The sequence below is a fragment of the Watersipora subatra genome, chromosome 8, assembly GCF_963576615.1.
Source record: "Watersipora subatra chromosome 8, tzWatSuba1.1, whole genome shotgun sequence".
NCBI classification, from domain to species: domain Eukaryota; kingdom Metazoa; phylum Bryozoa; class Gymnolaemata; order Cheilostomatida; family Watersiporidae; genus Watersipora; species Watersipora subatra.
Window position 1 is genome coordinate 36,014,809 of NC_088715.1, and position 26,941 is coordinate 36,041,749.

Here is a 26,941-nt window from a genome sequence, read left to right on the forward strand (position 1 = left end):
GGATTATACACAAATAGACAGATTAATTTGGCCGAAAATCGTTATTAAAACTTGTCTAGCTTTACTTTTATTAAAATTAAGACTGGCAAACGAAACGCCGAGCGACAGAGAATAGAACGATTAAGTCGTGCACATTTCACGAAAAAATAACGTGCACATTTCATCAGTCTATAGCATTGTCGAATTGCCGAAGGTTTCTGTAATTAACGTAGAAGTACTGAAATATAATCGTTTCTTTTTTGCCGATTTCAAAGTAACTGACATTTTGGACACTTTTGAGTGGTGTACTTTGGTATTCTAACTGATGTCCAAAGCAGTGAAAGTAAAGGAAATGACGATGATATTTTTTCTAACGATTTTTATGAGATTATTACAATATTTAATTATAAGTTTGGATGACTATTGAAGTGTTATAGCCACACTAACAACATCGATGATGGGCAATATGTTACTGTTATTATTTTTTGAGTAGTTTTGTTAAATAGGTTTTCTAAAAATCTATATAAATATCACAACTTCTTGATATTGTTAGCTATGACGTTTTGAAATGTAAACAAAATTGTGCATTGGCTTTCTATTATTACTATATTAATAATATTGGTTATTCAAATAATATCAGTTCATTTTACTTCTAGTATTGGCCAATATTGTATTTCTCCTATTGCAGGGGGAGAGATATAAACATATAATCTTTTCCTTTCATTATTGCTGTTTGTTGTACATAATAACACCCACACCCAGTACATTACAGCTACCATTGCAGTTATCCTATTGCACTGCAGTGCCATTTGACAGCTAATATTGCATTTCTCAACCATCAGTACCCTTTCTTTTTTCCAATATCACTTTGGTCGTGGGCTGTATGACGGGAATTTCTAGTAAATAGATATACATATATATATAAAATCTGGAGTTATCATTTCTTTCCTACTATTAGGATCCAGTTTGTGCAAAAGGCAAGTGACTTCAAGTTGAAGTGACTTCAAGAGTTAAGAAAACTAAGCGAGTGAGTTTTTGGCGACTTTCCGCTAGTCAATGATGAATCATTGTTATATTTCTTGCATACATGCATCTAAAATTGCAGATACTGATATATATTTCCTTTGTTACATTCATGTAAAATTGTAAACTCGATTAGCAGGCCTATGAGCGGGAAACAATCATATACCTCTGATGTATGGGCCACACCAACTGGCAGATCTGTGTGATTGGACCACTCTTTAGGAAAAGCTTACTTGTCATCAACCACTATTAAACTTTAAAGTGAACACATGGAATAATATATAACCATTGCGAAGGTTAGCTATTATGAGTTAATACGCTTTAATTAGCTCTTTCTTTCAAGTGTCATTGTTTTTACTATTTCATTCATCTATCAAAGATTTAATTTTTTTTGTTTAAAAGTGAAACATGGTATACAAGTGGCAAATGCCTTTTAACATAGAGAGCTAATATACATGCTGGTTTTTTTGTGTGAAAATTGTTGTCTGCTCAGGCATGTATTACATGACTGGCTCATCCAAAAGTCTTTAGACAACTTCTGTTGCTTGCATGTTACACTCTAAAGGTACGGCCACACATGCTGATTTTTCCGTTAATTCTGACCGAAATCACGAAATTAATGAAAAACACAGAAATACTCGGCTAAAATTCACAGAATTGCCAGAGCTGTGCATGCACACCGAAATCGTCAGCGAAACGCTTTTTAATCGGCTAAACAAATTATTAGCGAGCGCGATTTTAATAGCTTTTGCAATTGATATAGTCCGTGTATTACGTCACACAATAAAAGTTCGAGTGCAATTCGACATAGTACATACGATGCATCTGCTTATATTGCGCTATTGTTGATTTTTTATCATTCAGACATGGCTACGAAGCGTTTCTTTTTCTAATCTTTTCAGTTTTTTCTATTTTTAATAATTTTTTAATAATTTTCGTTTCTTTTAACAATTTTTATTTAGCGGCAAAAGTTCTTTTGTAGAAATAATTGCTATCTTTAGCACAATCAAGTCAATTTCATTGTATTTAGGCTTTCTATGGCCAATTGCGTTAGTATTTATCTTGCGTGTTGCGTTATGTGCATCAGACTATATAAATTGCGAAAGCTGCTAGAATCGTGCTCGCCAATTATTTGTTTGGCCAATTAAAAGCGTTTTCTCAACGATTTCGGTGTGCATGCACAGCTCTGACAATTCTGTGAGTTTCAGCCAAATAATTATGTGTTCTTCATTCATTTCGAGATTTCGGTCAGAACCAACGAGAAAATCGGCACGTATGGCCGCACCTTTACGGTGTATCAAACTAGCACAGTTGCAAGCCTTCCATGTAGTTATTGCAAATTTTTCCTGCTCCTTTGGATTCTTCATAAAAGTGTGTTGACCAAACCTACACTGTGATGATAGGATACACTGTTCTTCTCACTAGTGAAAGAATGTTGGAATCTGACAGAACTTGTTCCTCGCGACCATTATTGCCCACAAAACATAGCGGTTTAGCTAAATCTAGGTGATTTGTTAGAAGGAAATAAAATTGGAAAAATTTTTGGACATGGCTGAAAAAAAATTGGATACAGCTATAAGTTACCATGTTTTTTCATGCGTACCCTCTTAAAAAGAACACCTAATCTGTTTGTTGTTAAACTTCTGTAGAGAATGAACAATTCATTTATGCTATTTAGAGTTGCGTTATCTTAACAAAGCTGTTACAATTAAAATTTGAGTTTTTATTTGCTGTTTCTATGTTTGTTTGGAAAGTACACTTAATAGGAGGCATTTATCCTTATCGTAAATAATACGTTAAGTTTACATACCATCCGGAACTATTAACTAGCTAGTTAATTTTCATGAATTCTAGTCGAGTTTTATTATGAAATTCTTGTCAGCTTGTGACACAATAATCTGCTGAATGTGTTTTTACAGTTGCTGACTTATGCCTTCTATTTATAATTTAAATGTTAAAGTTTGTTACAGGTTTCAAAATCCTGTGTAAGCTAAGCCCAAAATATTTGTAGTTATCCTTCCACACATATGACCAACATCATGCTCTATTCCGAGACACCAACATACTACATCTACCGTCGTACATTTCAGTTTATGAACTTTCTGTCACTACAACATTCAATTCACTATCCTGGCTCCTCCATAATACTATTAGATTACCAACTTTTAAAACATGTTTGTTCAACTCACTCAATAATTCCTGACTTCTGTCTTTTCATTTTCTTCTTTTTATTGGCGAATAATGAAAAACATAATTTTGTTGATGATCACCAATATCACTAAAATGTTATATATAGATATCATGCAACAACCATTCAGGAATGAGAATACAGTAGACGCTCCTGTAACTCATACCTCCTATAACGTAAATTCCAACTAATTTAAAGTATTTATGCATAGCTTTTGCTTCGTATTAAGTAAAAAAGTTTTATACAATGTAAAGTGTCAAGTCTGGGCGAGTTCTAAAATTTGATTTGATTGATAGCATATATCGTCGCGCTTAGGAGAAATAAAACCGTACTTTTTTAAAATCGCATCACAAATTCTTTGAACATATTGACTTATCCTTATGTTCGTCTTCACATTTGTATTACAAGTTTCAAAATTCTACATAAACTATGCCTAAAACATTTATACTAGCTATTTCATTATATATTTATATTATATTTTATATTTAAAAAATACTGTTTAGAATATTTATATTTATCCTTCCACACATATGACCAACATCAATTTTTATTCCGAGACACCAACATACTGCATCTACCGTCGTACATTTCAGTTTATGAACTTTCTGTCACTACAAACTTCAATTCACTATCCTGGCTCCTCCATAATACTATTAAGTTACCAACTTTTAAAACACGTTTATTCAACTCACTCAATAATTCCTGACTTCCGTCTTTTCATTTTCTTCTTTCTATTGGCGAATAATGAAAAACATCATTTTGTTGATTATTACCAATATCACTAAAATGTTATATATACATACTGTATATATATTTACGGGTCAATTTTGTGATATGGTTCTTAAATTCAAATTGCCTAAAATTAATTTTATTATAGATAGCTAATACGTATATCGGCTATAGAACTTACATGTGGTACATAAACTACTGCATATCAATCACCCAAGCTAGTTGAAATCTTTAAATATCACTGTTTACATTATGTGGAAGGGTTCTTTGTAGGCTCCACCTATTCGTTAAAGAACAAGTAGGCTATTATTCGAGGGTCGTGTTGCGCTGTGTTTCCATGCTTCGATTGGGCTCAGTGTTGCTTCAACTGCGTATCATAGAAACGGTAAAATAGGCGCCACTTCACCTTGCTAAATTTGTGCAAAGGCCTTCGCTGAGAGAGTACTACTCGACTAAATATATCTTCGAAGGTTGTAAACGTAGTGTTTATCAGCTGTAAAAAGTTTCCCAAAGTAAACTTTCTTTGAACTAGCTTTAAATTAATTGCATTAACTTAACGTCTTAAAGCGCATGAGTTCATCGTGTCAGACGAGGATGCATGTTATGAAATGTAAACAGTGAGTGCTTGATCTCTTTTCATGCTTTTCTAATGGTCCCTATTCACAACTCAGTCTTATGACAAAGAGCCTATTCAAAGGGAGCAGTTGGTTACATTTTATTAATGGTATAGCCGCCGTACACATGCCCACTCCGTTACATCATATGGCCCGGCAGCTTTCTCTACTACCGCTGCCTCTCTAATATAGAACTCGTATATGGTATATCTTACTATAAGATAGTTTTGCTGCAGGTGGGTATTTAAGATATTTAAATAATTATTAATATATCGTTATCAGTTGGGGTAAGTTGCTATGGTTACTGGAATGGTTGGCGCAACACGGAGAGAGTTATTTCAAAGTCTGTAACTTGAGTTTTCTGTTTTACATAGTCTAATAAAGTCAGCGCTGACTACTTTCAACCTGTCCAATCAAGAGAGGGCGTGGAAGAGCAAGGCAGACATCCAAGTTACATATGGATTTAATAAGGGTGGTAGAATAAAGTATTTCTCACGCTGCTCAACTGGTCAATGGAGGCAATCTTTGATATTTACTGCATGACAGTTCATATTTTGACAGCAATTCTGCTGTCAGCTGATCTCCATTTTATTGAAATCTCTTACACTATGTTTTGGAGGTCTAGTTACCAGTTCCATAATGAAACCTACTATTTTTAAGGGTGTTTATGGCACAAAAAGCTCTCTAGCTGAATGATGTATACGCATTAGAATATGAGTGATTTTAGTTTTCCTATACGAAGAGGTTACAAGTGTGTGTTTGAACTCTAATCACGTGACCCTGACAGTCATAGGAGATATAAAGTAGTTCTTGTATCAATTGAGCTAAATGGGGGTATGTGCTAACTGGGTTGGGTAGGGGTCTGCTAACAGTAGAGAGGTGTGTACGCATCTATGCATCATTAAAAGGGATAGTCTGATATCTTTATCATTAGCTAATGTTTTTAGGTTGTGATAGGCAAACACTGGAGTTATAAAAATTAAATTCCGTGTTTTTAATAGATTAATTTGTGGCTTGTTAGTAAAATAGTTACCATGTCCGTCTGTCATTTAACCCTTTGAACCCTAACAGCCGGTTTTCCCGGCATTCTCATGGCTTTGTTTACAAAAGCTATTTCTAAGTAACAGCCGAAACCAATTAAATTAATTCTTGCACAAGATGTTAGATCGGAATTTTCACTTCCATTTGTAACAGTTTTCAAATATCTTTACCCACTTCCTTCGATTTACTAACAAATTTTATTAGAACGATATCGCGAAAAAAATCGATACGACTCGTTTGTTGGTGGGTCATAAATGATTTTGATGCAAATAAAGAACTTTATGATACTAGTTGTAATTTTCCACTATATTTCAAGTCATGAAATGATGATAAACAAGTGCTCAATGGATATGATGCTACTGTAAATGTTTTACTAGTTTTATAAAATCATACGAACTTTTATAGTTTTAGCCCGAATAATGGTCAAGTACTGTTTTCATGTTTGATGACATTTGCAGTGGGTTGCGCAACTTTTTTACTAGTGTTTTACCATATATCATTGTATTATGAGCACGTTTAGTTATATTTAATAAAAGTTTAAAAACGAATCGTTAGACAGATTGCCCAGGGTTACTGACAGGCGTTGACAAAAACGGTCAGGGTTCAGCGGTTTAAAACAGCAGTAGACGATAATTCTAAGTTTGTGGCTTCTCATCTGATGTTATATATGTTTGATATATGACCATATGTTCCTCAAAGTTATATGCAGATTGTCTAAACACACTCTTATAATCTATCAGTAGTTCTGTAAGCCAATGCTTTTGAAACTATCAGTAGCAAGGTGAACTTTTGCCAGCATCATAACAACCAATCATTGAAATGATATTCTCACTACAATCATGCAATATGAATCCTGCTAAAATTTCATAAAACTGGACCATCTAAATAATTTATTGTCACGCTTTAAGCTTTTACCATTATAAAAAGACTAAACTATGGGCTCCCAGCTCTCAGCTACCATAATTGCGTCAGATCAAAGAAAAAACTGTCGGTATGTAACTTTATTCCAAAGGCTGACTGATGTGAATTGAGCATCATGAAAACTCAATAAGGAGAAATAGTATCGATCTGTTTGCTTACCGCAGGTGCTGCCAAAGTATCGAATTACCCACCCAGCTTTTTACAAACTCATATTACCCACAGACTAAATATATACACTAACATAACAGCATTGCACTTTGTTTGTTTTATTTGTTTGTGGAGGTATTTGCTTGCGCAGCTCTGTCATTAATATTGATGGAGAGAGGGCTTGTTGGGTTACTCTCCATCAAGCTTTTCAGGATTGTAGAGTGAGTTCTGTGATGTTTCAAGATCTTTGCCAATAGATTGGTGTTTTTATGTGAATGCTTTAGGGTTTAGACTAAGAGGTTGAGAGCTTTTAATAACATTAGTGGCACCCGCCACAGATATCTTAAACATACAATAGATATTGATGTCCATGAATTTGAAGAGTGCTTGTTAGTGGGCAAGTATTCTCACGCGCTGGAGTGTTTATTGATCAACAGATAAGTACATCAATGACACCTAATAGCAAATTAAAACTCTGTGGAACCTTATTACAGGAGAGAGCCAATCAGTTTAATTTCTCTTGGAAGTTCACCTGTAATGAGATCAACAGATGACAGCCCATGACAAACAATAGTATCAACAGTGACACTGCTGAACCGACAAAACTTCTGACACTCTGTAGCGAGTGACAGCTAATGAACTCGGGGCTTACATGACAGGCGCTCAAACATAACTGATAACTTCGGATAGACAGCAGCTCGAAAGTTGGCTAAAGAAATGGATTCCAGGCATCGAGACATCATTGAGGAGTATCGAAACCTTATAACCAGGAACTTGATTGTTTCAGAAGATTTTTATCGAGTTCTCGTCACACACGGGGTCTTCAGCGAAGGGTCGATTAAAGACATCAAGGTTAGTTAGCGGTCTCTAGATGCCACAAGCATAGCGTTATTATACCTTTTATGAGTATATTTTTCTGAAGTAATTATAAAATACATTTCCTTTGGGTTGTATTTCAAAAGTTGGCCTTTGCGTGACGCTGTTAAATTGATGAGATTGAAATGGTTGTTTAAATGCGCTTCCTAACTCTATTGTTACCGAATATTCCATTAGCCGAGGCTAGTAAAATGATAATATTGTTTAGTTATTATAAGGCTCTCCGCGCGTCTCACATTAAGAAAGCTCATCAATCTATTAAATGGATTAAGAAGGATTTGATATAAGTTGTTGCCATGGCAATAAAAGTGATTTGATGTTGTTTATAGGCTATAATGTTTTAGAACAACAGCATGCAGCAAAGCGATATGCTTTGCACTTTCAATAGTAACAAAATTTCTGTCATCATTCACTGCTATTGGTCGCTGTGCTGCCTTTCTGTTTCCACTAGTCTCTATGTCACCAGTAGTTACCGCTATATCCGTAGCCTCTGTTCTATCCATAGCCTCTGTTCTATCCATAGCCTCTGTTCTATCCATAGCTTCTGTTCTATCCATAGCCTCTGTTCTATCTATAGCCTCTGTTCTATCCATAGCCTTTGTTCTATCTATAGCCTCTGTTCTATCTATAGCCTCTGTTCTATCCATAGCTTCTGTTCTATCCATAGCCTCTGTTCTATCTATAGCCTCTGTTCTATCCATAGCCTCTGTTCTATCTATAGCCTCTGTTCTATCCATAGCCTCTGTTCTATCCATAGCTTCTGTTCTATCCATAGCCTCTGTTCTATCCATAGCCTCTGTTCTATCTATAGCCTCTGTTCTATCCATAGCCTCTGTTCTATCCATAGCCTCTGTTTTATCTATAGCCTCTGTTCTATCCATAGCTTCTGTTCTATACATAGCCTCTGCTCTGCCAACAGATTCTGCTCTGCCAACAGATTCTGCTCTGCCAACAGATTCTGCTCTGCTAACAGATTCTGCTCTATCCATAGCCTTTGCTCTGTCCATAGCCTCTGATCTATCCATAGCCTCTGCATTACCCATCGTCTCTGCTCTACCCATTTCCTCTGCCCTACAGCATTTCCTCTGTCCTACAGTCTCTGGTTTATCACTGCCCTCTGATCTACCTGTAGCCTCTGCTCTATCATTCTTTAGAAAGCTCCACGAGGAGAAGCCCAGTCACAACTGCTAGACCTCCTCCTTACCAGGACTAACCAAGGCTTCGGAAAGTTCTGTGATGTTTTAGAAGTTACCGGACACCGATTCCTTTCTGACTGCCTTCGCGAAGCTGGTAAGCTTGTCGATAGCCGTTGATCGATACGTATATGGAAGTCCCAGTGTTAGATGTACTACTCTAAGTGTATATGGAAGTCCGAGTGTTAGATGTACTACTCTAAGTGTATATGGAAGTCCGAGTGTTGGATGTACTACTCTAAGTGTATATGGAACTCCCAGTGTTAGATGTACTACTCTAAGTGTATTCACCGAGTGTTGGATGTACTACTCTAAGTGTATTCACCGAGTGTTTTAGTTATGGCATGTTTTAAAATCATTTTAGTCTACTGCATTTTGCCAATGTTGTTTCTCTATGTATGGTGTTGAGGAGGATGATTTTATTGTACAGTCCTGTCATTAGGAAGTACTTGAAGTTTGTAACACCCATTCTAGCAACCCTCATTATATTGTTCACATAAAAGTTAAAAGAAATATTATTAGTTATACCAGATCAATCCTAGCCAGTAAGGTATTGGTGTCGACTATCTATTTTGCGCTTTCAATAACCAATACTATCTCTAATCAGTGCTCTTTTGTGATCCACACGACTGGTGCTCATAGGCTAATCACTACAGTCCGTGTTAATAAAAGGGCTGCCTTGTCAGCTGAGGTAATCAACTAGTGGCTCACGGCTGGTATCATAGGTACATGAGAGCAACACGGGTACAACTGGATCTCATAAGAATTCACAGTGTATGTCAGGGCATTACAAATATGCCTTGATGTCATTACTGCTAATGATGATGGTATGCATGTTACAGCGTTATTGGCAGCTCAGAGTGTCACAGATATGTCATAGTATGCCACACTTATATGTCATGCCTGGCATGACAGATAAGTGTAACAGGCATGCAGAAGTGTAGTCAGGTTGCTCAGGCATGTCAAACATATGATTGGGTATCCTACTGAAACAAGTTGTAGAGAGATTTCCAAAGGTTTCACATTTGCTGCTAATTGTCACAGTTGTGAGGAGCTTAGCTCCCAAATAGGACATACAGTAGATCTCTGATACTCGATCACTTTGTTTCCATGGTGCTTATTTGGAGTTGTGCACACATTGAGTTACTGGGTGATAAGTGTTTCAATGGATGTATGTTAAGAATTGACGTCGGCGCTTTGCTAAAAGAGATATGGATTTTTGCGCCAGAGGTCTTAGCGGAGCATTCGGAACTGCTAAAATTCAAATAGTGGTGACTGAAGTTTTGACAAGGTTTAAAAAAGGAGCTTGCACAACCTTTTTTTGCATACAGTAACACTTCAACTTACGAGTGCTCCAACGTACGAGAAACTTGAGATACGAGCCAGCTTTTAAGCAAGTTTTAGCACTAACATACGAGCCATGTTTGAGATACGAGCACGTGAGTCAGTTGCCAAGTATGCCAGAGGTGTTTTATGAGAACAGCATCACTCTGTATTTTTCAACTGCTCAGGTTATACCTACTTTTGTACCGTGTTTTTTGTGCGCGATTTTCTGTGCAGAGTTATGTGAATTAAACGTACTGTGCGTAGACCGAAAGTTTGCCAGTAAAATAAATGATAATACAAAGAAAAAGCAAATGATAACAATTGATATTAAACGGAAAGTTATTGAAAAATATGCAAAATGTGTATGCGTGATTGAGCTAGCTCAGCAATATGACGGAAATATATCCACAATTATCAAACAGAAGTATTATATTCAGGGCATTTAGTTCGCGAAAGCACTAACCGTAGTTTCTAAACGGTGCAGCGATCTTCACGACCGCTGATGGCATTGGACAAACAATTGGCCGGCGACAGCGTAACTAAAACGATGCTATGTGAAAAGGCCGGTGCTATCTATCAAAACTGTAAAAGAGACATTCGGACAAGTTGGCTAGTGGTCGTGCATTAACCCTTTGTGACGACACCTGTGTTCATCCTAATCGCAACATGTTGAAAGGGCGACAAAGGCAAACGTCCTTAGATAGGTTTATCATAAAATGGCGGGCTAGTCGTGAAAGTGAAACAGAGGAAAAATTAGCTAACCAGCGAGAAACTTCAAACTATGAACGCCGAAGAAATTTTAATTATGTTAAGTTAAAAATGAAAGTTTGCTTTTAGGTTTGCTTCTAAGTTTGTCTTTTAACACTTTGATAAAATTCAAATTTATCAAAATCAACTGTTGTAATGAAGAATAACTTATATCTCCCTCCCTGGCAAACGCTAGCGCTGGCTGCTATTGTATGTATTTAATTTTACATTTTAATTAATCACATTTCCTTGCATTATTTTTTATTTGTTGCTTTTTGAAAGCATGTGGTACATTAGGACAATAATTAATATGTTCTTTCTGTTACAATACCTTGTTTTGAGCGTTTTATTTGCATTTTTGTAGAGTATGAAAACCAATCAATATATATTTAATTGTTCTATATATAAATAAATTGCACCAACATGCGAGTAAATTGACATACGAGCTCAGTCTTGGAACGCATTAAGCTCGTAAGTCGAAGTATGACTGTATCATTCACCAGAGCTGGCTCCATATTTCGCAAGCATAAAATATTCAATAGAATTATGTAAATAACAAAACTCACTTGACTTGTGGATTGTTGATGTTTCTATCTTGGGGTGACATAAACTTAAGGACTGCGTCATGGGAACTAGTGAATCTCACTTCGTGAAGTCAGTTTACAACTCAGTATCTATCTAGTTTTCTAAATGAATAGTTTTCTAGTTCTACTGTGTAAGCGACCATTTGTACTTTTATTACCAGAGAATGTTGAGAAGACCAATGAATTGGATATTGAAGAATTTGTTAAAAAGCTGCCATTTATCAGTAAAGCCATAAAGAATGACCAGCAGAAGTTGGCTGTGCAAAGATACTTCAAGGACAAGGTAGGGTTGAAAGATACTTCAAGGACAAGTTAGGGTTGAAAGATACTTCAAGGACAAGTTAGGGTTGAAAGATACTTCAAGGACAAGGTAGGGTTGAAAGGTACTTCAAGGACAAGGTAGGGTTGAAAGATACTTCAAGGACAAGGTAGGGTTGAAAGATACTTCAAGGACAATGTAGGGTCAAAGGTACTTCAAGGACAAGGTAGGGTCAAAGGTACTTCAAGGACAAGGTAGGGTCAAAGGTACTTCAAGGACAAGGTAGGGTCAAAGGTACTTCAAGGACAAGGTAGGGTTGAAAACGTAAATATGGACTAGAAAATCAGAAAATTCTAGTAGAGTTCACCAAAAAGTAAGGGTATTTCTTTATCATTTGGGATATGTTTTAATGTGATCTGACTGCCAGAATGTGTCAAGATTAAAATCGAAAGAACTTAATCGCAGCTAAAATGCTCAGAAGAAAACTATGTGGGAAGTGATGTCACTAGTTGTTATCGATGTGATAGTTGATATCGGCTATTGCATTCAAGTTGAAGGTCGACTTGCAACAAAATTCACATTACAGTTATTTGGTATTATAAGATTCACCATGTCTTACTCTGTTGTGTTGTAGGTGCCAAATATGTGAAAAGGTTATTACAAGCTCTTAAAAGCTCAAAAATGAAAAGCCGCCGTAGATTGGAATCTCTTTATTTCGATGACGTAGCCATGAAATTTGGTTATCGTCTTGTCACGCATGTTCTCACATGAATTGAAAGGCCAATACAAAGCTCAATATAAAACTTATCGTAGTACTAGTTTATGACAAACACTTTGGGTTTTACCGAAGAGCCCGTATCAAATATAGATGCCCGCTACTTTACAGGTTTGTTTCGGCTTGGTCTAATCGGCAAGGCGTAATCTGATCATGTGACCCAATACTTCGCAAATAATTTCTGCAGCACTTTTCGATTATCACAAGTGACCAACAGGCTCATCATGATTATCAGACAATGATATGTACTCCTTCAAGCCAAAGCTAAAAAATTAAACAAATTTTTACGGTAAGTTATAAGATATCACTGCTAAAAGTGACAGCATTACGATGACGATAAAACAGACGCGTAAGAACAATAAACATAGTTTTATTGAATGCGTGAAGTATATTTGTGAAAATATTTCGACGAATAAGGTTGCAAGAAAGTGTAAACAGAAACCATCTCGCACAACTACATCACATTTGAGCCGTTTTGGAAAGGGAATCCAAACTACGGCCGTCTCGTGTGGCTGCGATTTTCTGTTCGTTTTTGAGCTTTTAAGAGCTTGTAATCACCTTTCCACCTATTTTGCACCTACAACACAACAGAGTAAAACATGGTGAATCTTTTCATATCAAATAACGGTAATGTGAATTTTGTTGCAAGTCAACCTTTAATGGAGTTTTCCTGCTACTAATAGCTAATTGCTAAGCAACCTGAGTTAACAACTAGTGAGACGTATGTGTTAAGCGTTGTTTATTGTTGTTTTCATGGTCATGTTTTGTGGATTACAGTCATGAAAAACTTAAACCATTGACCAATTATTGTGCTATGAGGTTACAGCAGGGCTCCTGCTTTTTGTGTCATACATGTGCCTCTCCCTATGTACAGGTAGACCTCTGTCTACGTACAGGTAGACCTCCCCCTATGTACAAGTAGACCTCTCCCTATGTTCAGGTAGACCTTCCCCTATGTACAGGTAGACCTCCCCCCACATACAGGTAGACCTCCCCCACATACAGGTAGACCTTCCCTACGTACAGGTAGACCTCCCCTATGTACATGTAGACCTCCCCCTACGTACAAGGAGACCTCCCTAATATTGTATGTTTTTCGTGAAGTCTTGTCTGTTACAAGAGTGACCTACAGCAAGTTCATAATAATCCAGTATGTCGAGACTTGCATGTTCGTTGATGGAACTTTTGAAGATACACAATGAAGTTGTGAAGCAGACGTGGAGAGGAGACATCTCTACCAAAGAAAAGCTTATGGTCACACGGCAGCAGCAGATTGAGCAAATGTGGCAGCACGAGGAAGAGTCCCTAATCAAAGACAAAGGAATGGTCGTAAGTAAAGACTGAGCGAGGGAGATGACCCCCTTTTATTACTTAAATTCTAACTCTTTTTCTCTCAGTTCTATCTCTTTGCTCAGCAGGCCTTTCTTTCACTATGTTTCCATGGTGCGCAGTACTGCGATGCAGCCCCCTCCGAAGTCGAGGGGATTGTACGTTTCCATGCTGCACAGTGGTTTTTAGCAAATTAGCCAAATTAGCCAGAGAATAGAAATTGTATAAATCGAATCGCCTGATGGAGAAATTGAATCGATCATGGATAGCCAACGTCAGAAACGGTCTTTTTATGCTTCTGTCATCATTATACTTTTATTTACAAAACACATTCACAAGGTTTTACAAACCTTAATACAATTTTTACAAAGTAATATATTTTTAATAAGTATTTTTTAAGTAATATATTATTTAAACGTTAATTTAGGACTTGCCACCTATTTTTGAAAAGTGTTGGCATCGATAACAAAGTCTAGGAAAGTAATCACCTCATCATCCTCCGTGGGTGCAGACCATAATTAAATTTAGGTGCAAGAAGATCGGAAGAATAGAAAAAACAAGATTAGCGGGATAACATTTGTACTAGTTTATGGCCCTCGTAGAATCCGTCTCCACGGCATGAGAGCTATGCGCAGCCACTGCGCAATTGCTGTTTCCTTGCTGCGAATTTGCACTGGCTTCGCACTGATCAGTGCGCAGTGATTTCAGTGCGAAGACGCCGTTTCCATGAATCGGAGAGGGCGCAACTCCGAAGCACTGCGCATCATGGAAACAGTGTTAGTAATTTTCAAGATTATTAAGTTTTTCACAAGTTTATAGCGATGTAAAGAGGAGACAACTTAGATATAGTGGTGTAAAGAAGAGACAACTTAGATATAGTGGTGTAAAGAGGGGACAACTTGGATATAGTGATGTAAAAAAGAGACAACTTAGATACAGTGATGTAAAGAGGAGACAACTTAGATATAGTGGTGTAAAGAGGGGACAACTTAGATATAGCGATGTAAAGAGGAGACAACTTAGATATAGCGGTGCAAAGAGGGGACAACTTAGATATAGTGATGTAAAGAGGGGACAACTTAGATATAGTGATGTAAAAAAGAGACAACTTAGATACAGTGATGTAAAGAGGAGACAACTTAGATATAGTGGTGTAAAGAGGGGACAGCTAAGATATTGTGATGTAAAGAGGAGACAACTTAGATATAGTGATGTAAAGAGAGGCAACTTAGATAATGTCACATGTGAGCTCATAGCCATCATGTCATATGTATAGGACTTACAGAAGGATTACCTCAGCATGCAAACACGAGCAGACGACTTGAGAAGGGAGATCAAGTCACTGCATAAGCATATCGAAGATATGGCGAGAAAACATCAAGAAGCTCTCAGCACTCAGGTTTGTGCTTGTTGAACACATTTTACAGGTGGAGTGTTTGTCTGACATACATGTATATACGTATAACAATGGTGACTTTCTCATCTCCACGTGTCTTGTAGTCGTTAAAAATGTTTAGATAGCATTCTCATTAGTTTGATACAACGTGTATTAAATATAGGATTATGTGTATTATATATAATAATATATGTGCATATTATTATATACACATATATTATTTTATATGTGTTATAAATAATAATGCAAGATCACTATATGGAGTCAGTTCTGCATGGTTTGATGGAATGCTCAAGAAGTGTAACAAAACGGTGCACAGTTTAATAAACAAGCCAATTTATGTTACGAACTCACTTCATTATTTGAAGGTTTTATTCAGTTCGCTTCTTCAGGTTAACTGTGTGGAACTTAATAAAGCAGCCAATATTAGGGTTCATATTATGATAAGTATTCAAAAGTTGATTACTTTTAAATGGGAACAATATATACTGTCATATGACAATATATATTGTCATATGACAAGTGAAGCTTGTGGGATAACTTGACAATAAGGAAGTGCTCACTCAGTTTTGTAAGTTTACCTCAAGGACAAACAAAGGACGTTCTAGTTGCTGACTAAATCATCACATGAAAGTTATAAGAATACCGCAAGTAGTAAAAATAACTTCAAGATTCCACATCTGTTTTTGTTTACATCGATAAGAAGTTCTTAATATTCTAGAAACATTTTCTTCTGAAAGTTCAGAGAAAAACGGGTCTGTAAATCCTTGAGAGAACCTGCAATAGGTGCTAGTGTTGATCTTATAGGTGCCAGGTAGCTGCTGGTCAGTGACCTTCTACCTGAGGTCATTAACGCTGCTAGAAAGAGCAGCTGATTTTAGAGGCTCTTCTGCTATTTGTTCACTAGCTTGTGGAATTTAAAAGTGTGTTTATTGACTTATCGACCTATTGACTTAGTCGACCTATTGACTTAGTCGACCTATTGTCTTAGCCAACCAATCGGACCTATCCACTTAGTCGACCTAATCGCTTAGTCAACCTATTCGCTTTGTCGACCTATCCGCTTAGTCGACCTATCCGCTTAGTCGACCTATCCGCTTAGTCGACCTATCCGCTTAATCGACCTATCCGCTTAGTCGACCTATCCACTTAATCGACCTATCCACTTAGTCGACCTATCCATTTAGTCGACCTATTGACTAATACATGTTTTACTAAGTAGTCAGTGTTCAATGGAGTGTCTTTGGTTCAGAGGACACAAAGTTTGATTTGTAACTAGGGCTTGAGATGACAGTTGCACAAAAGGGTTGCTAGTGATGTCAAAATAGCCTCTGATCGAAATACTCTTCCTGCTCACAGTTACCACCCTGAATAAGAAACAACCAATGTGTTTTTAATCTAGGGCTAGAAATAGGTGTATTGTATAGGTGTATAGATGTATTGTGAATAAAACTTCATATGGTCAGATTTATTGACCTCTTTGACATTCATTGTAAGGTGACTGTAGACTCCGAAGCTTAACAAACGTTTTTAAATGTCAGAAAGTTTTGACAAACTGAAACTTGATAGCTGATAGCTTCTAAACCAGCTCAACTAGTCTGTGTGGAGGATTCTGTAGATATTCATTAAACCTGGCTGACCAGACTTGGCTTAGACTCCGTGAAAAGACTAATTATGCGGGCTAGTTGTAATACTAGCATATTAGTTGTGAATAAACAAAGGCTACTGCTTCAGTTGATACTGAATCGGTGTAACCTTTAGGTCAACCATTGTGTCTGTAATGAACTGTAAATCAGTCTTTGATCTGCCTTGTCCAGCTTCATCTCTTAGTAGCGGTCAACATTAATACAAACTCGTGAACAATAGATTTATTCAAAAACGATAGAGCGATTGGAGGACAAAAGATCTATGTAACAAACTTAACAGCCCTGAAAATGTGAATGGTTGAAAGGGAATGGTATGTAGAGGATAATAACGACGATGTAATGATGGAAGAGATATACATGTATATATATATATATATAAATATATATATATATATACATGTATATCTTTGAATGAAGGCTTGTTATGTTCTTTAAAGATGAACTCGCATAAACTTTAAGTAGATTTTATCAGAAAGTATCGGTATTTTTCTATCATTTGCGATCGTTTTTTCATGTTCGAGGTGATCTGACTGCCAGGATGTTTCTAGATAAAATCAACAAAACTTGATTGCGCTTAAACATTCAGATCAAGTGAAAAAGACCAACAGATTAGAGCCGATATCAACTAGCAGCTACATATAGAATATATGAATAAAGCAGCCAATATATTCGATATAGAATATATGTAGCTATTTATGTTATGTAGCTGTTATGTTATGTAGTTTATGTAGCTATGTATATATTTATTGTAGGAATTCAATAGCGTTTTTCATCTTAGCTTCAGTTGTGTTCATTAAATATTTTGATAACTCTGATATTTGAAACTATTTTTTCCTAAACAGGCATTTGGTAAGAGAAGTAAGCTTGACTGCAAACGCAGCATTCTACTTTAGATCAAGTTCAACATGGCCAATGACAGACATCTCAACAGACTCAATGACAGAGCAGAGGATGCCGACAGCTACTTGTTGGACATACGACAGGAGGTCAAGGCCATATTAGGAGACGACTATTATGAGAGGCAGGCTAGAACGGAGTACGAAAACCTCTCTGAGAACTTCATTAAATTAATGAAAAGGCATAAGTAAGTTGTAGAGACTTGATTAGAAGTTATGTTCTCTTTGCCAATGGTAGCTTTATAGAGGTTGCCAAATCCTACCATGAGGTGGCTGGAGTGTTTGCATTGTATATTATATGCAGAAAAAATCATCATATAATTGCTTACTGCGCTATATTAAGGTTGTCCTACTACGATATGTCAATGTCATTTCAAGGTCATTTCAAAGCCTTTAGTGTTAAGAAAGGATTTGGCTGAAGGTTTGGTATTAGGATGCCTTGTCACCAAACTACGAAATAAAATATTCTGCTGACTCCAGGGAAATGTCTGATTTTTTTTATATTAGAATAATCTTTTATGAGTTTGATTGATTGGAGGAGGCATTCTATTGGTAAATGTGTTTTGAACTACATCAATTGGGAGTAGCAAACACTTAATAGTCTAGACTAAGGCAGAAATTGACGAGAAGACGACTCTTTGCAATTAATAGCAAACTGCAGTGTAATACACTGCATAATGATACACAATAGACAACTACCGTAAAATCTTGTTTTAAACACCATGGCACTCTATTTTTCAACTCTTCCTTTATAGCGGCGCTTAATTAGAGGTGATGCTCAAATAAGGGGTGGGGCTGTATTTTTGACTAGCCCGTCAAAATTTTGGGAAGATAATTTTAACCCTTGTATGGTCAAAGTGATGCTATGGTCGCCTATTATATGTTACACTCTCCTTTGATTGGATCGACATTAATGCCATCGGCCTCAGCAGTTTTGCAAAACTGTTTTCCATATACGTCGAAGTATCAGACCAAGTTAAACAAGGACCTACTTTGATTATAAAATATTATTCTAAAATATTAGAATTATAAGATATTTTATATTCATACTAAAATAATAATATAAAATATTTGTATTAATATTTTATATCATTAGTGTTATAAAATATTAGTACTTTTATTAATTATTTCAATGGTGTCGTTTTCAAAATTTCAACGAAAAAATTGTCAAGCTTGGGAGTTACAAACGGACATAACGTTTATAGTTTTTAAGAAGTTTTTAACATTTTAAAGTAAGAATACATGAATACATCATGAGAATTGCTGCTATAATGTCATACTGTGTTCCTGAAGAGCATTCTCATCATTCATCAAAATACTTTAAAGATAACAGATAAGATTGTAAACCACGTCTGATGCCAATGGATATTATTTAGACGATGCGATGATCCATCTTATCAGGTATATTGTCACTAAAATCATGGCAACCATTACAGCAGCAATGTAAAAATTAATTGTTATTGAAGTAACCGTGTCATTATTTATACGATTTTGTGGACACTTTTCTACTGGTCAGTTAGTATTATGCTAATCTGCTAATTATCTGCTAATCAATTGATATTATTGGTTTGTAAGTCCACTCATTTTTGATTATTAAGTTCACGGATCCGCCGACGCAAGATAAAAACTACCGCTGAAAAAATAAAAAGTCTATGTGTAATTTTATTCTTATTTGAACCGCCGAAACTTGCAATTTGTTGATTAATGTTTTTTATTTAAAAACGTAACGTTAGCTTTTTTGTAACCAGGGTCGTATTGTTCTATGAGGCAGCCTCTGGCTGCCTCATAGAACAATACGAGGCAGCAAAATTCTATGAGTGCGTTCTATGAGGCAGCAAATTTTCAGCACCCAGAACGGCCCAACGGTGATTTTCTTGTTGTTTAGTGTTGACAATGCTCGGACGAAAGGTGCGAACGTATTGTGCAGATCCCGTTTTCAGAATATTACTAGTGGTTGCAAACATAGCGAATCCATTTCGACACCATTTTTACTGCTAAGAAAGGAATGGAAAACGGACTTTTTGGTTTTGTCTGTTCTGGATTCACATATTTAATGATAACGATTAAGTTGAAATGTGCTAGACGCTGTTGAACTGATGAAGAGTTTTGATTTTGACGACTGCCATAAATTCTGGACTTTTAAAACATTTACTTCCACTTAAGATGAATATTTTGATAGTTATGGGAAGCCAATTACGGGATAATGTAGAATAATTCTTGGTTGGCTTTACTAGCCTTATTGCAGTTTGACGAATTATTCTGACGATAGTCACTTGACTGATTACAAATTGCAAATTGTATTTGAAATGTTTTCTTTATCATTACTATAATTGTTATATCGACGCTGCACGAAGCAGCCGTGTTTAGAACTATCTTGAAACTTTCAAGAAAAAAAAATTTGTTCACAGCTTTCTTCTTATTGCTTATATATGGAGTATGCTTGCTAATTTCTTCACACTATTTTTACGTGAAAACATCTACTTCATTGCAAGGAAATCAACTCAGGATTTTCTGGGGCTGCATACATGTAACAGCTGATTTAAACTTTTTGTAATTTTGTGTGTTTCTTTTTTAATATCTGCTTGACAAGCTCTAGTCACGTAGTATATGTCTATAATTTGTTTGTTTAGTGAGCTATGTTATTATCTATATTTGCATGGAAATATTTATTTGTGGTTTTTTGTATATATATATATATATATGTGTGTATGTATGTATGTCTATTTTATTTTCTAATTTCGACATTGAAAGTTTGCCATTAAAAAAAAAAACAGACATTGACACTTTTATTTTATTTTTATTTCGACCGACATACTCTAAAATGTGTTGAAAAAATCCGTGAACCTAAAAATATAAAATGAGTGGCCTAAAGATCAAAAAATGTCAAAGTGGCAGACAATATGGCAAGGTGGCGTTCAATTAAATATGGTGTTCAAGTAGAGGTTTTGCGGTGAGTCGAACTGCTAGTTTGAATCATTTTGCTCAAAATTAAATACCTAGAGTATAAAAAATAGTAAACCGTTCATTTATGATTTTAAGTTCAGAATATGAATTTAATTTGTTATTTATTGCTGGCATATAATGTACCGCGGTCCAACAAGTGTTATACAGTCACACCTCTACATATGAGTGCCCCAACATACGAGAAACTTGAAATTCGAGCAGACTTTCTAGCAAATTTATTCTTTGAGATACGAGTAATATTTGAGATGCGACTGTACGAACCGATTCTCGATGGCCACTAAACTATATGGCCGAGTATGCTAGGGCCGCTTTCGAGAATGGCATCACTCAGTCTTTCTCCTCAAATCAGTCTGAAAAAATTTTTAACAGGTTGGCTAAAAGTTATAGTGAACGCGAGGCAAAAGCGCACTGGAAACAAAATGAGAGTAAGTTTAGTAAAAGATTGAAACTTCCTTCAAGTGTGTGTTTAGTCAGCTAAATTCATTTAAGTTAAATTCAAAGTTTCTATGACGCAGGGACACAAAAGGTTAGCGTATCGAACGCTTTCAAGTCTCTCTCAAGACCACCGTTATCAACGTCTGTTAAAACCGTCGGTAAAAACTCTATTCAATAGTCTCCTTAGTGATATCATATTTCATTGCATTTTGGCTATTTGTTATTTTGTTAGTGTAGTTACTGAATTATAACAATTTAAAACACTTTTTTGCCGTAACATCCTCTTTAGGTGGTTTTTCCAAGATATGGTAACGGATTACTTTTGACTTAGTCGTTTTCTATAGGAAATAGTGCTTTGAGATGCAAGTAAATTAACATACAAGCTCACTCCCAGAACGCATTAAACTCGTGTGTCAAGGTACGACTGTATAAGGTGAAGACAACTCCGATTTTGTATATCACAAGATTAGTGCTCTATCTGCAGCACTCCCCTTGGTGTGTGATGTGATAGGCACACACTCTATACTGGATGAGAGATTTGGTAATTTATATCTTATCATTACTAGTAAATATTATTATTATTCACTAGTAGCATTTCATCTATTATTATTATTATTAATCTGCTATTCTTAGGATTCAATAATTATTGTAATGTTTTCATACCAAATTGGTTTGAATATATTACAATAGTTGTTAATTTAATATTACTCATTGTTAATATTTTAATGATCTGTTTAGAAATTGAATGCTTCCTAATACTGATTAGTGGATTAATATGGTTCATAGATTCCATCAAAATTACATCGATATCTGCCTGATTATTCATTCCACCTACAATAGTTTATGTAATGACCCTCTGTTTAAAAGGATTATTAACTATAAGTGCTGGATTGGTGGTTCAAGTAGTTGGTTTATGATTTGCAAATTTAAAGGACTGTATTTCAGGTGTAGATTTAATGTCAAGAATTAGACTGGTTTGTTTTAGCTGAAAACTTAAAAACAGATTATATTTATTAAAAATTCAAACTTTCAATTGCAAAAACATAAAATATATGAAGGCTAATCAAGTCAATGGCTGATACTAATTGCGCAAGTCTAAAAATATAAAGAGTGATACAAGAGCAGAGTGATACGTAGAGCGTGAGTAAAATATGGAATTCGAATTGTTTCTGATCTACGCAGGCTTATATATGTTTGCCTAATCAGTCAGGCAATCATCACATCCATAGATCACAGACGATTGGGCGCTGCAAAGCTTCCTAGGAAGTAAGCGAGTAAGTACAAAGAAGCAGATAACAATTATGCTAAGCAGTAAAATAGCAGGTGCTAGGAAGTTGGAATAACAAATCGGCGTGTCAGGCTACCAAGAGTCCAGAAAGCTGTTTCCTAATCATATCAAAAATGGTTAAATAAAAGGGGATGAGTAGTTCCGTAAGAGGTGTATAATGCTCTTACGACAGGATACATAAATACTAATATAGAAGTTGATTAACATGATGAGTTCCTTTGTTTCACAATGACAGGTATTCATGGGCTGTGTAACTAAAGATTACAAATGCTGGGCGCTTCACATTTATCCACAAATTTTTACCAATATGGCCATCATTATCGATATACTCATAATGATAGTTATGAGTATATAGTAGTTTTTCACATTGTAAATATCATCCTGTAGTCAAGTGTAAATGAGATGTCTCTTGTATGTTTGTTATGAAAAAGCATCTGATACTTGTGTTTTTATAACTTTAAATACATTCGGAATTGACTACTTGAATATCAATTTTAGGGAGTTGTGTTCACTTTCAAAGAAATTCAGAGACGAGCGATCTTATATTTCAACTCAGCTAAGAGGGGAGGGTATAGCTGATGATGACTCCATAAAGCCTCACCTCCAACAATACATTATCAAGAATGAAGACGCTCTCACTGATCTCCACAAGAGAATTGAAGGGCTCAAGCTTGCTGCAGAGGAACAGAGAGAAAAAATGGAGGTTTGTTTATAATTCTATTTATAATAAAACGCTGCGGAGGTTATTTAAAAAAAACCATTAAAGTCTATTCTTTTATATATTGCTTCGTGATGGTGCTAGGTATTTTTACTAAAACGAACATTGCAATTAACTGGCTGAACTCAGCTTTTCCTTCAAACTATCGCTGAAAAATGTTGTTAAAAGTCTAATGTCGCTAAGAAAAAGTTTCATTGGCTGCTCTGCAGGTTTGTAATTTTATCTCTTTACCACTAGCAAATCATTTCCAACCACTAAACTAGCAAATGATAATTTGACAGAAGTCTACAGACTGTTCAGTTTTATTTTGGGTGTTTATTACCTCGGCCAGAAAGGCTTCGTCTTATTTCATGCAGTTTATTTCTATCATTAACATTTAGTAGTCGCCTTCAATAAAGTCAATATTGACAATGCATGAGGTGCTCTGTCACTTGTTGAATTAGCACATTCCAGGCTATGTTAACATAAGGGGGACTTAGGACTGCCCCAACCCAACTGTTCATGCTAACACACCAGGAAGTACCTATGGGTACCGTTAGTTCACCCTCTCACTCTCTCCTTCATTTCAGTGTAGTTTGATTGGTTATCAGTAATTTGTACTGTTGAGTCGTACTTGGCCTCCGATTAAATTCATAGTCTGAAGGCCCGCCTTCCTTGAATAGTGTGATAAAATATGAAAGATTCAGTGTATAACCTCGAATTAGATTCAACCAGTTACAGCTGTTATGTCTTCACAAGATATTTTGATTGTATATGAATAACTGTGACAAACTGATGTGTGTGGCCCAAACCGATGTGTGTGGCCCAAACTGATGTGTGTGGCCCAAACCGATGTGTGTGGCCCAAACCGATGTGTGTGGCCCAAACTGATGTGTGTGGCCCAAACTGATGTGTGTGGCCCAAACCGATGTGTGTGGCCCAAACTGATGTGTGTGGCCCAAACCGATGTGTGTGGCCCAAACTGATGTGTGTGGCCCAAACCGATGTGTGTGGCCCAAACTGATGTGTGTGGCCCAAACCGATGTGTGTGGCCCAAACTGATGTGTGTGGCCCAAACTGATGTGTGTGGCCCAAACCGATGTGTGTGGCCCAAACTGATGTGTGTGGCCCAAACCGATGTGTGTGGCCCAAACCAATGTGTGTGGCCCAAACTGATGTGTGTGGCCCAAACCGATGTGTGTGGCCCAAACTGATGTGTGTGGCCCAAACCGATGTGTGTGGCCCAAACTGATGTGTGTGGCCCAAACCGATGTGTGTGGCCCAAACCGATGTGTGTGGCCCAAACTGATGTGTGTGGCCCAAACCGATGTGTGTGGCCCAAACCGATGTGTGTGGCCCAAACTGATGTGTGTGGCCCAAACCGATGTGTGTGGCCCAAACCGATGTGTTTGGCCCAAACCGATGTGTGTGGCCCAAACCGATGTGTGTGGCCCAAACCGATGTGTGTGGCCCAAACCGATGTGTGTGGCCCAAACCGATGTGTGTGGCCCAAGCCGATGTGTGTGGCCCAAACCGATGTGTGTGGCCCAAACCGATGTGTGTGGCCAATGCAATTCCTTGCATGATTTCTGAACACAATGTGTGGGGCTCAATTCAATAATATCTTATTCAGCTTCCTGAATAACTGCTTCATGATTAGATTTACCAAGATGTTTTGTTATAAAAAGATGCTGTTCTTTATGGAACTGCGCGTGTTTGGTAGAAACTTGGCCATGTTCAGAAGAGGCTGGACGAAGAGAGCCATTATACCGATGCTACTTTCAACCAGAATTTCACAATGCTTCAGCAGCAAATAGAGGCCTCCAAACAGAAACTGAAAGCGCGTGACGACAGAATAGAGGTAAACAAAGAGTGTAGATTTGAGAAGTCAAGAGGTTAAACATTGGTTCCTGTACTTATACACGATGACATCTTGTAGGTTTAGTTTATATGAATAGTGGATGTTTCACTTGAAGTCTTTCGGGTCACTTGGCGAGGTTTTTATCATAGCAATCATAGCAACATATCCATATCACTGTTTAAACATAGAACTGGCTATATTAACCATATCAAGAGTTTTTGTATGCCACTTGTCAAGTTCATGCAGTGGATCAGCCTCAGTTCAGAAATGGTTTCATCATTACCTTTTGGCTTTACATTAAAGATATGCAAGTTGAGGTGTAGCCTTGGCAACACAAAACATGGATAGGTATAAGGGGTGCTTATGGGTCAGTTCTCAGCTTTTACTCAGTTCAGAGGCTTCGCGTAACTGTCCTCCTCACCATCACTGATAGACTCTTTTGTAGATTTTTAAAGACACGCTTTTCTATAATTTCTTCAATTTTAAAGAAAGCTCATTTGTTATATCTCATTAAGGATTGTAGCTGTGAACTGGGAGTATATGAGTATTCAGATCAGAGGCTATTCCCAGACCAGCAATCTTTTGTGTGGCTTGAATCTCAGCCTTCTGGTTACAAGCCAAACGTTGTGTCCTCTGAAACAAAGACATTCCATTGAACCCTGACTACTTAGTAAAACATGTATTACCAAGTGACCCGAAAGACTTCAAAAGAAACATTGCATGGTATTGACTCCTATTATACTATTCACATAAACTACCGTACTTTTCGGACTATTAGCCGCTACTTTTTTCTGACGATTTGAACCATGCGGCTTATAGAAGGGTGCGGCTATTCTGTGGCTTTTTCTTTCACCGCTAGGGCGTATTAACCAGAATCTCCGGTTAGTCCGCCTCTAGCGGTAAAAGAAAATACGAAACAATGCCTGACAGTACTGTTTCGTTAGACACTAGGTTGAAAAGCGTCGGTTAATACGAAACAGTGCCGTTAGGCACTGTTCCATTTTAAACAGCCAAGTTGCTGCCGCATTAAAAAGCACCGTCCTGTGATCTGTGGCCTATACAAAGGTGCGGCCTATGTATTGTTTTATTATCATTTTTTAGAAAATAAAGCAGATGCGGCTTATAATGGGGGGCAGTTTATAGTCCGAAAAATATGGTAGTCAATAGGTCGGCTCAGTCGAGAAACTCGCTTTTAAATTCCTATTGTGCATCTGAGATAAAAGAGAATGAATTTTCTCAAGAGTATAATGAAGAGCAGCTCTTAAAATCACCAGGTCTTTCTAACATATTTGATTTTAAAGAAAGAATTACGTTTTTTTTCGCCATTCTTACCACTCGTTTGAATGAGTTCCTGATTGTAAACCCATAAAAGGAAGATATGAAACACTGTTCAGTAGGACTCCATACTATGTGAAGGTGAACAATCTACGTATACAATGATGTACAAAATTTCAGGGTTTTGAGAAACGTTAGACATTGTTGGTTGTAGTATGTATATAAATGTGTCTATTGTAGCAAATGTGAGTCGAGATTTGCCACATCTCCTTGAACTATGTGTGTATCTATCTGGTCTTTTACCCGTATGCAGGCCTCATGTAGAACAACTTTCAAGAACTTTTAATATGTATAACAGATATGCGATACGTTTGATTAGCACCATTTAAATATTATCATATGACTGAGCATGGCTGCTTGTATTGTTCGTTACAATCTCAGGTGTTGGAGACGGACATCAACTCTCTAATGGGTAAAATTAAAGACTTGGAAAAGAGACTCGCCGAGTCGAAGGAGAATGAAAAGAAGGCGAGGCGACTAGCAGACGTGACTATAGTGAAGACACCATCTAGTAAGCCTGCTCCTCTACCTGCCAATGCCTCGGCCAGGTTGGTACATGCATGTATGAATAGTGACATACCTCAGCTTTGTATGTATGGATTCTCTCGCTCTGCTTGTTAAAACTTTAATGTCTGGTCATGTATGTACCTGGTCTGTATATACATGTATATATATGTCTGGTCATGTATGTA

At 36.8% G+C, this 26,941-nt stretch overlaps 1 protein-coding gene across 4 annotated transcripts in view; it reads left to right on the forward strand.

Annotated features, from left to right (window-relative positions):
* Positions 1–26,941, forward strand: part of LOC137401526 (uncharacterized) — a 52,439-nt gene that overhangs the window by 17,661 nt on the left and 7,837 nt on the right. For 2 of the 4 annotated variants that reach the window (XM_068087924.1, XM_068087925.1), the window contains exons 3-13: positions 938–1,006; positions 1,142–1,298; positions 7,137–7,494; positions 8,673–8,808; positions 11,530–11,651; positions 13,594–13,731; positions 15,008–15,130; positions 17,667–17,857; positions 22,855–23,059; positions 24,777–24,914; positions 26,631–26,797. In XM_068087924.1, coding sequence (XP_067944025.1) covers positions 7,360–7,494; positions 8,673–8,808; positions 11,530–11,651; positions 13,594–13,731; positions 15,008–15,130; positions 17,667–17,857; positions 22,855–23,059; positions 24,777–24,914; positions 26,631–26,797 — 1,355 coding nt within the window. In that variant the 5' untranslated portion in view covers positions 938–1,006; positions 1,142–1,298; positions 7,137–7,359. The remainder of the gene's footprint in view (positions 1–937; positions 1,007–1,141; positions 1,299–7,136; positions 7,495–8,672; positions 8,809–11,529; positions 11,652–13,593; positions 13,732–15,007; positions 15,131–17,666; positions 17,858–22,854; positions 23,060–24,776; positions 24,915–26,630; positions 26,798–26,941) is intronic. The other 2 variants (XM_068087926.1, XM_068087927.1) reach the window with 2 other exon arrangements.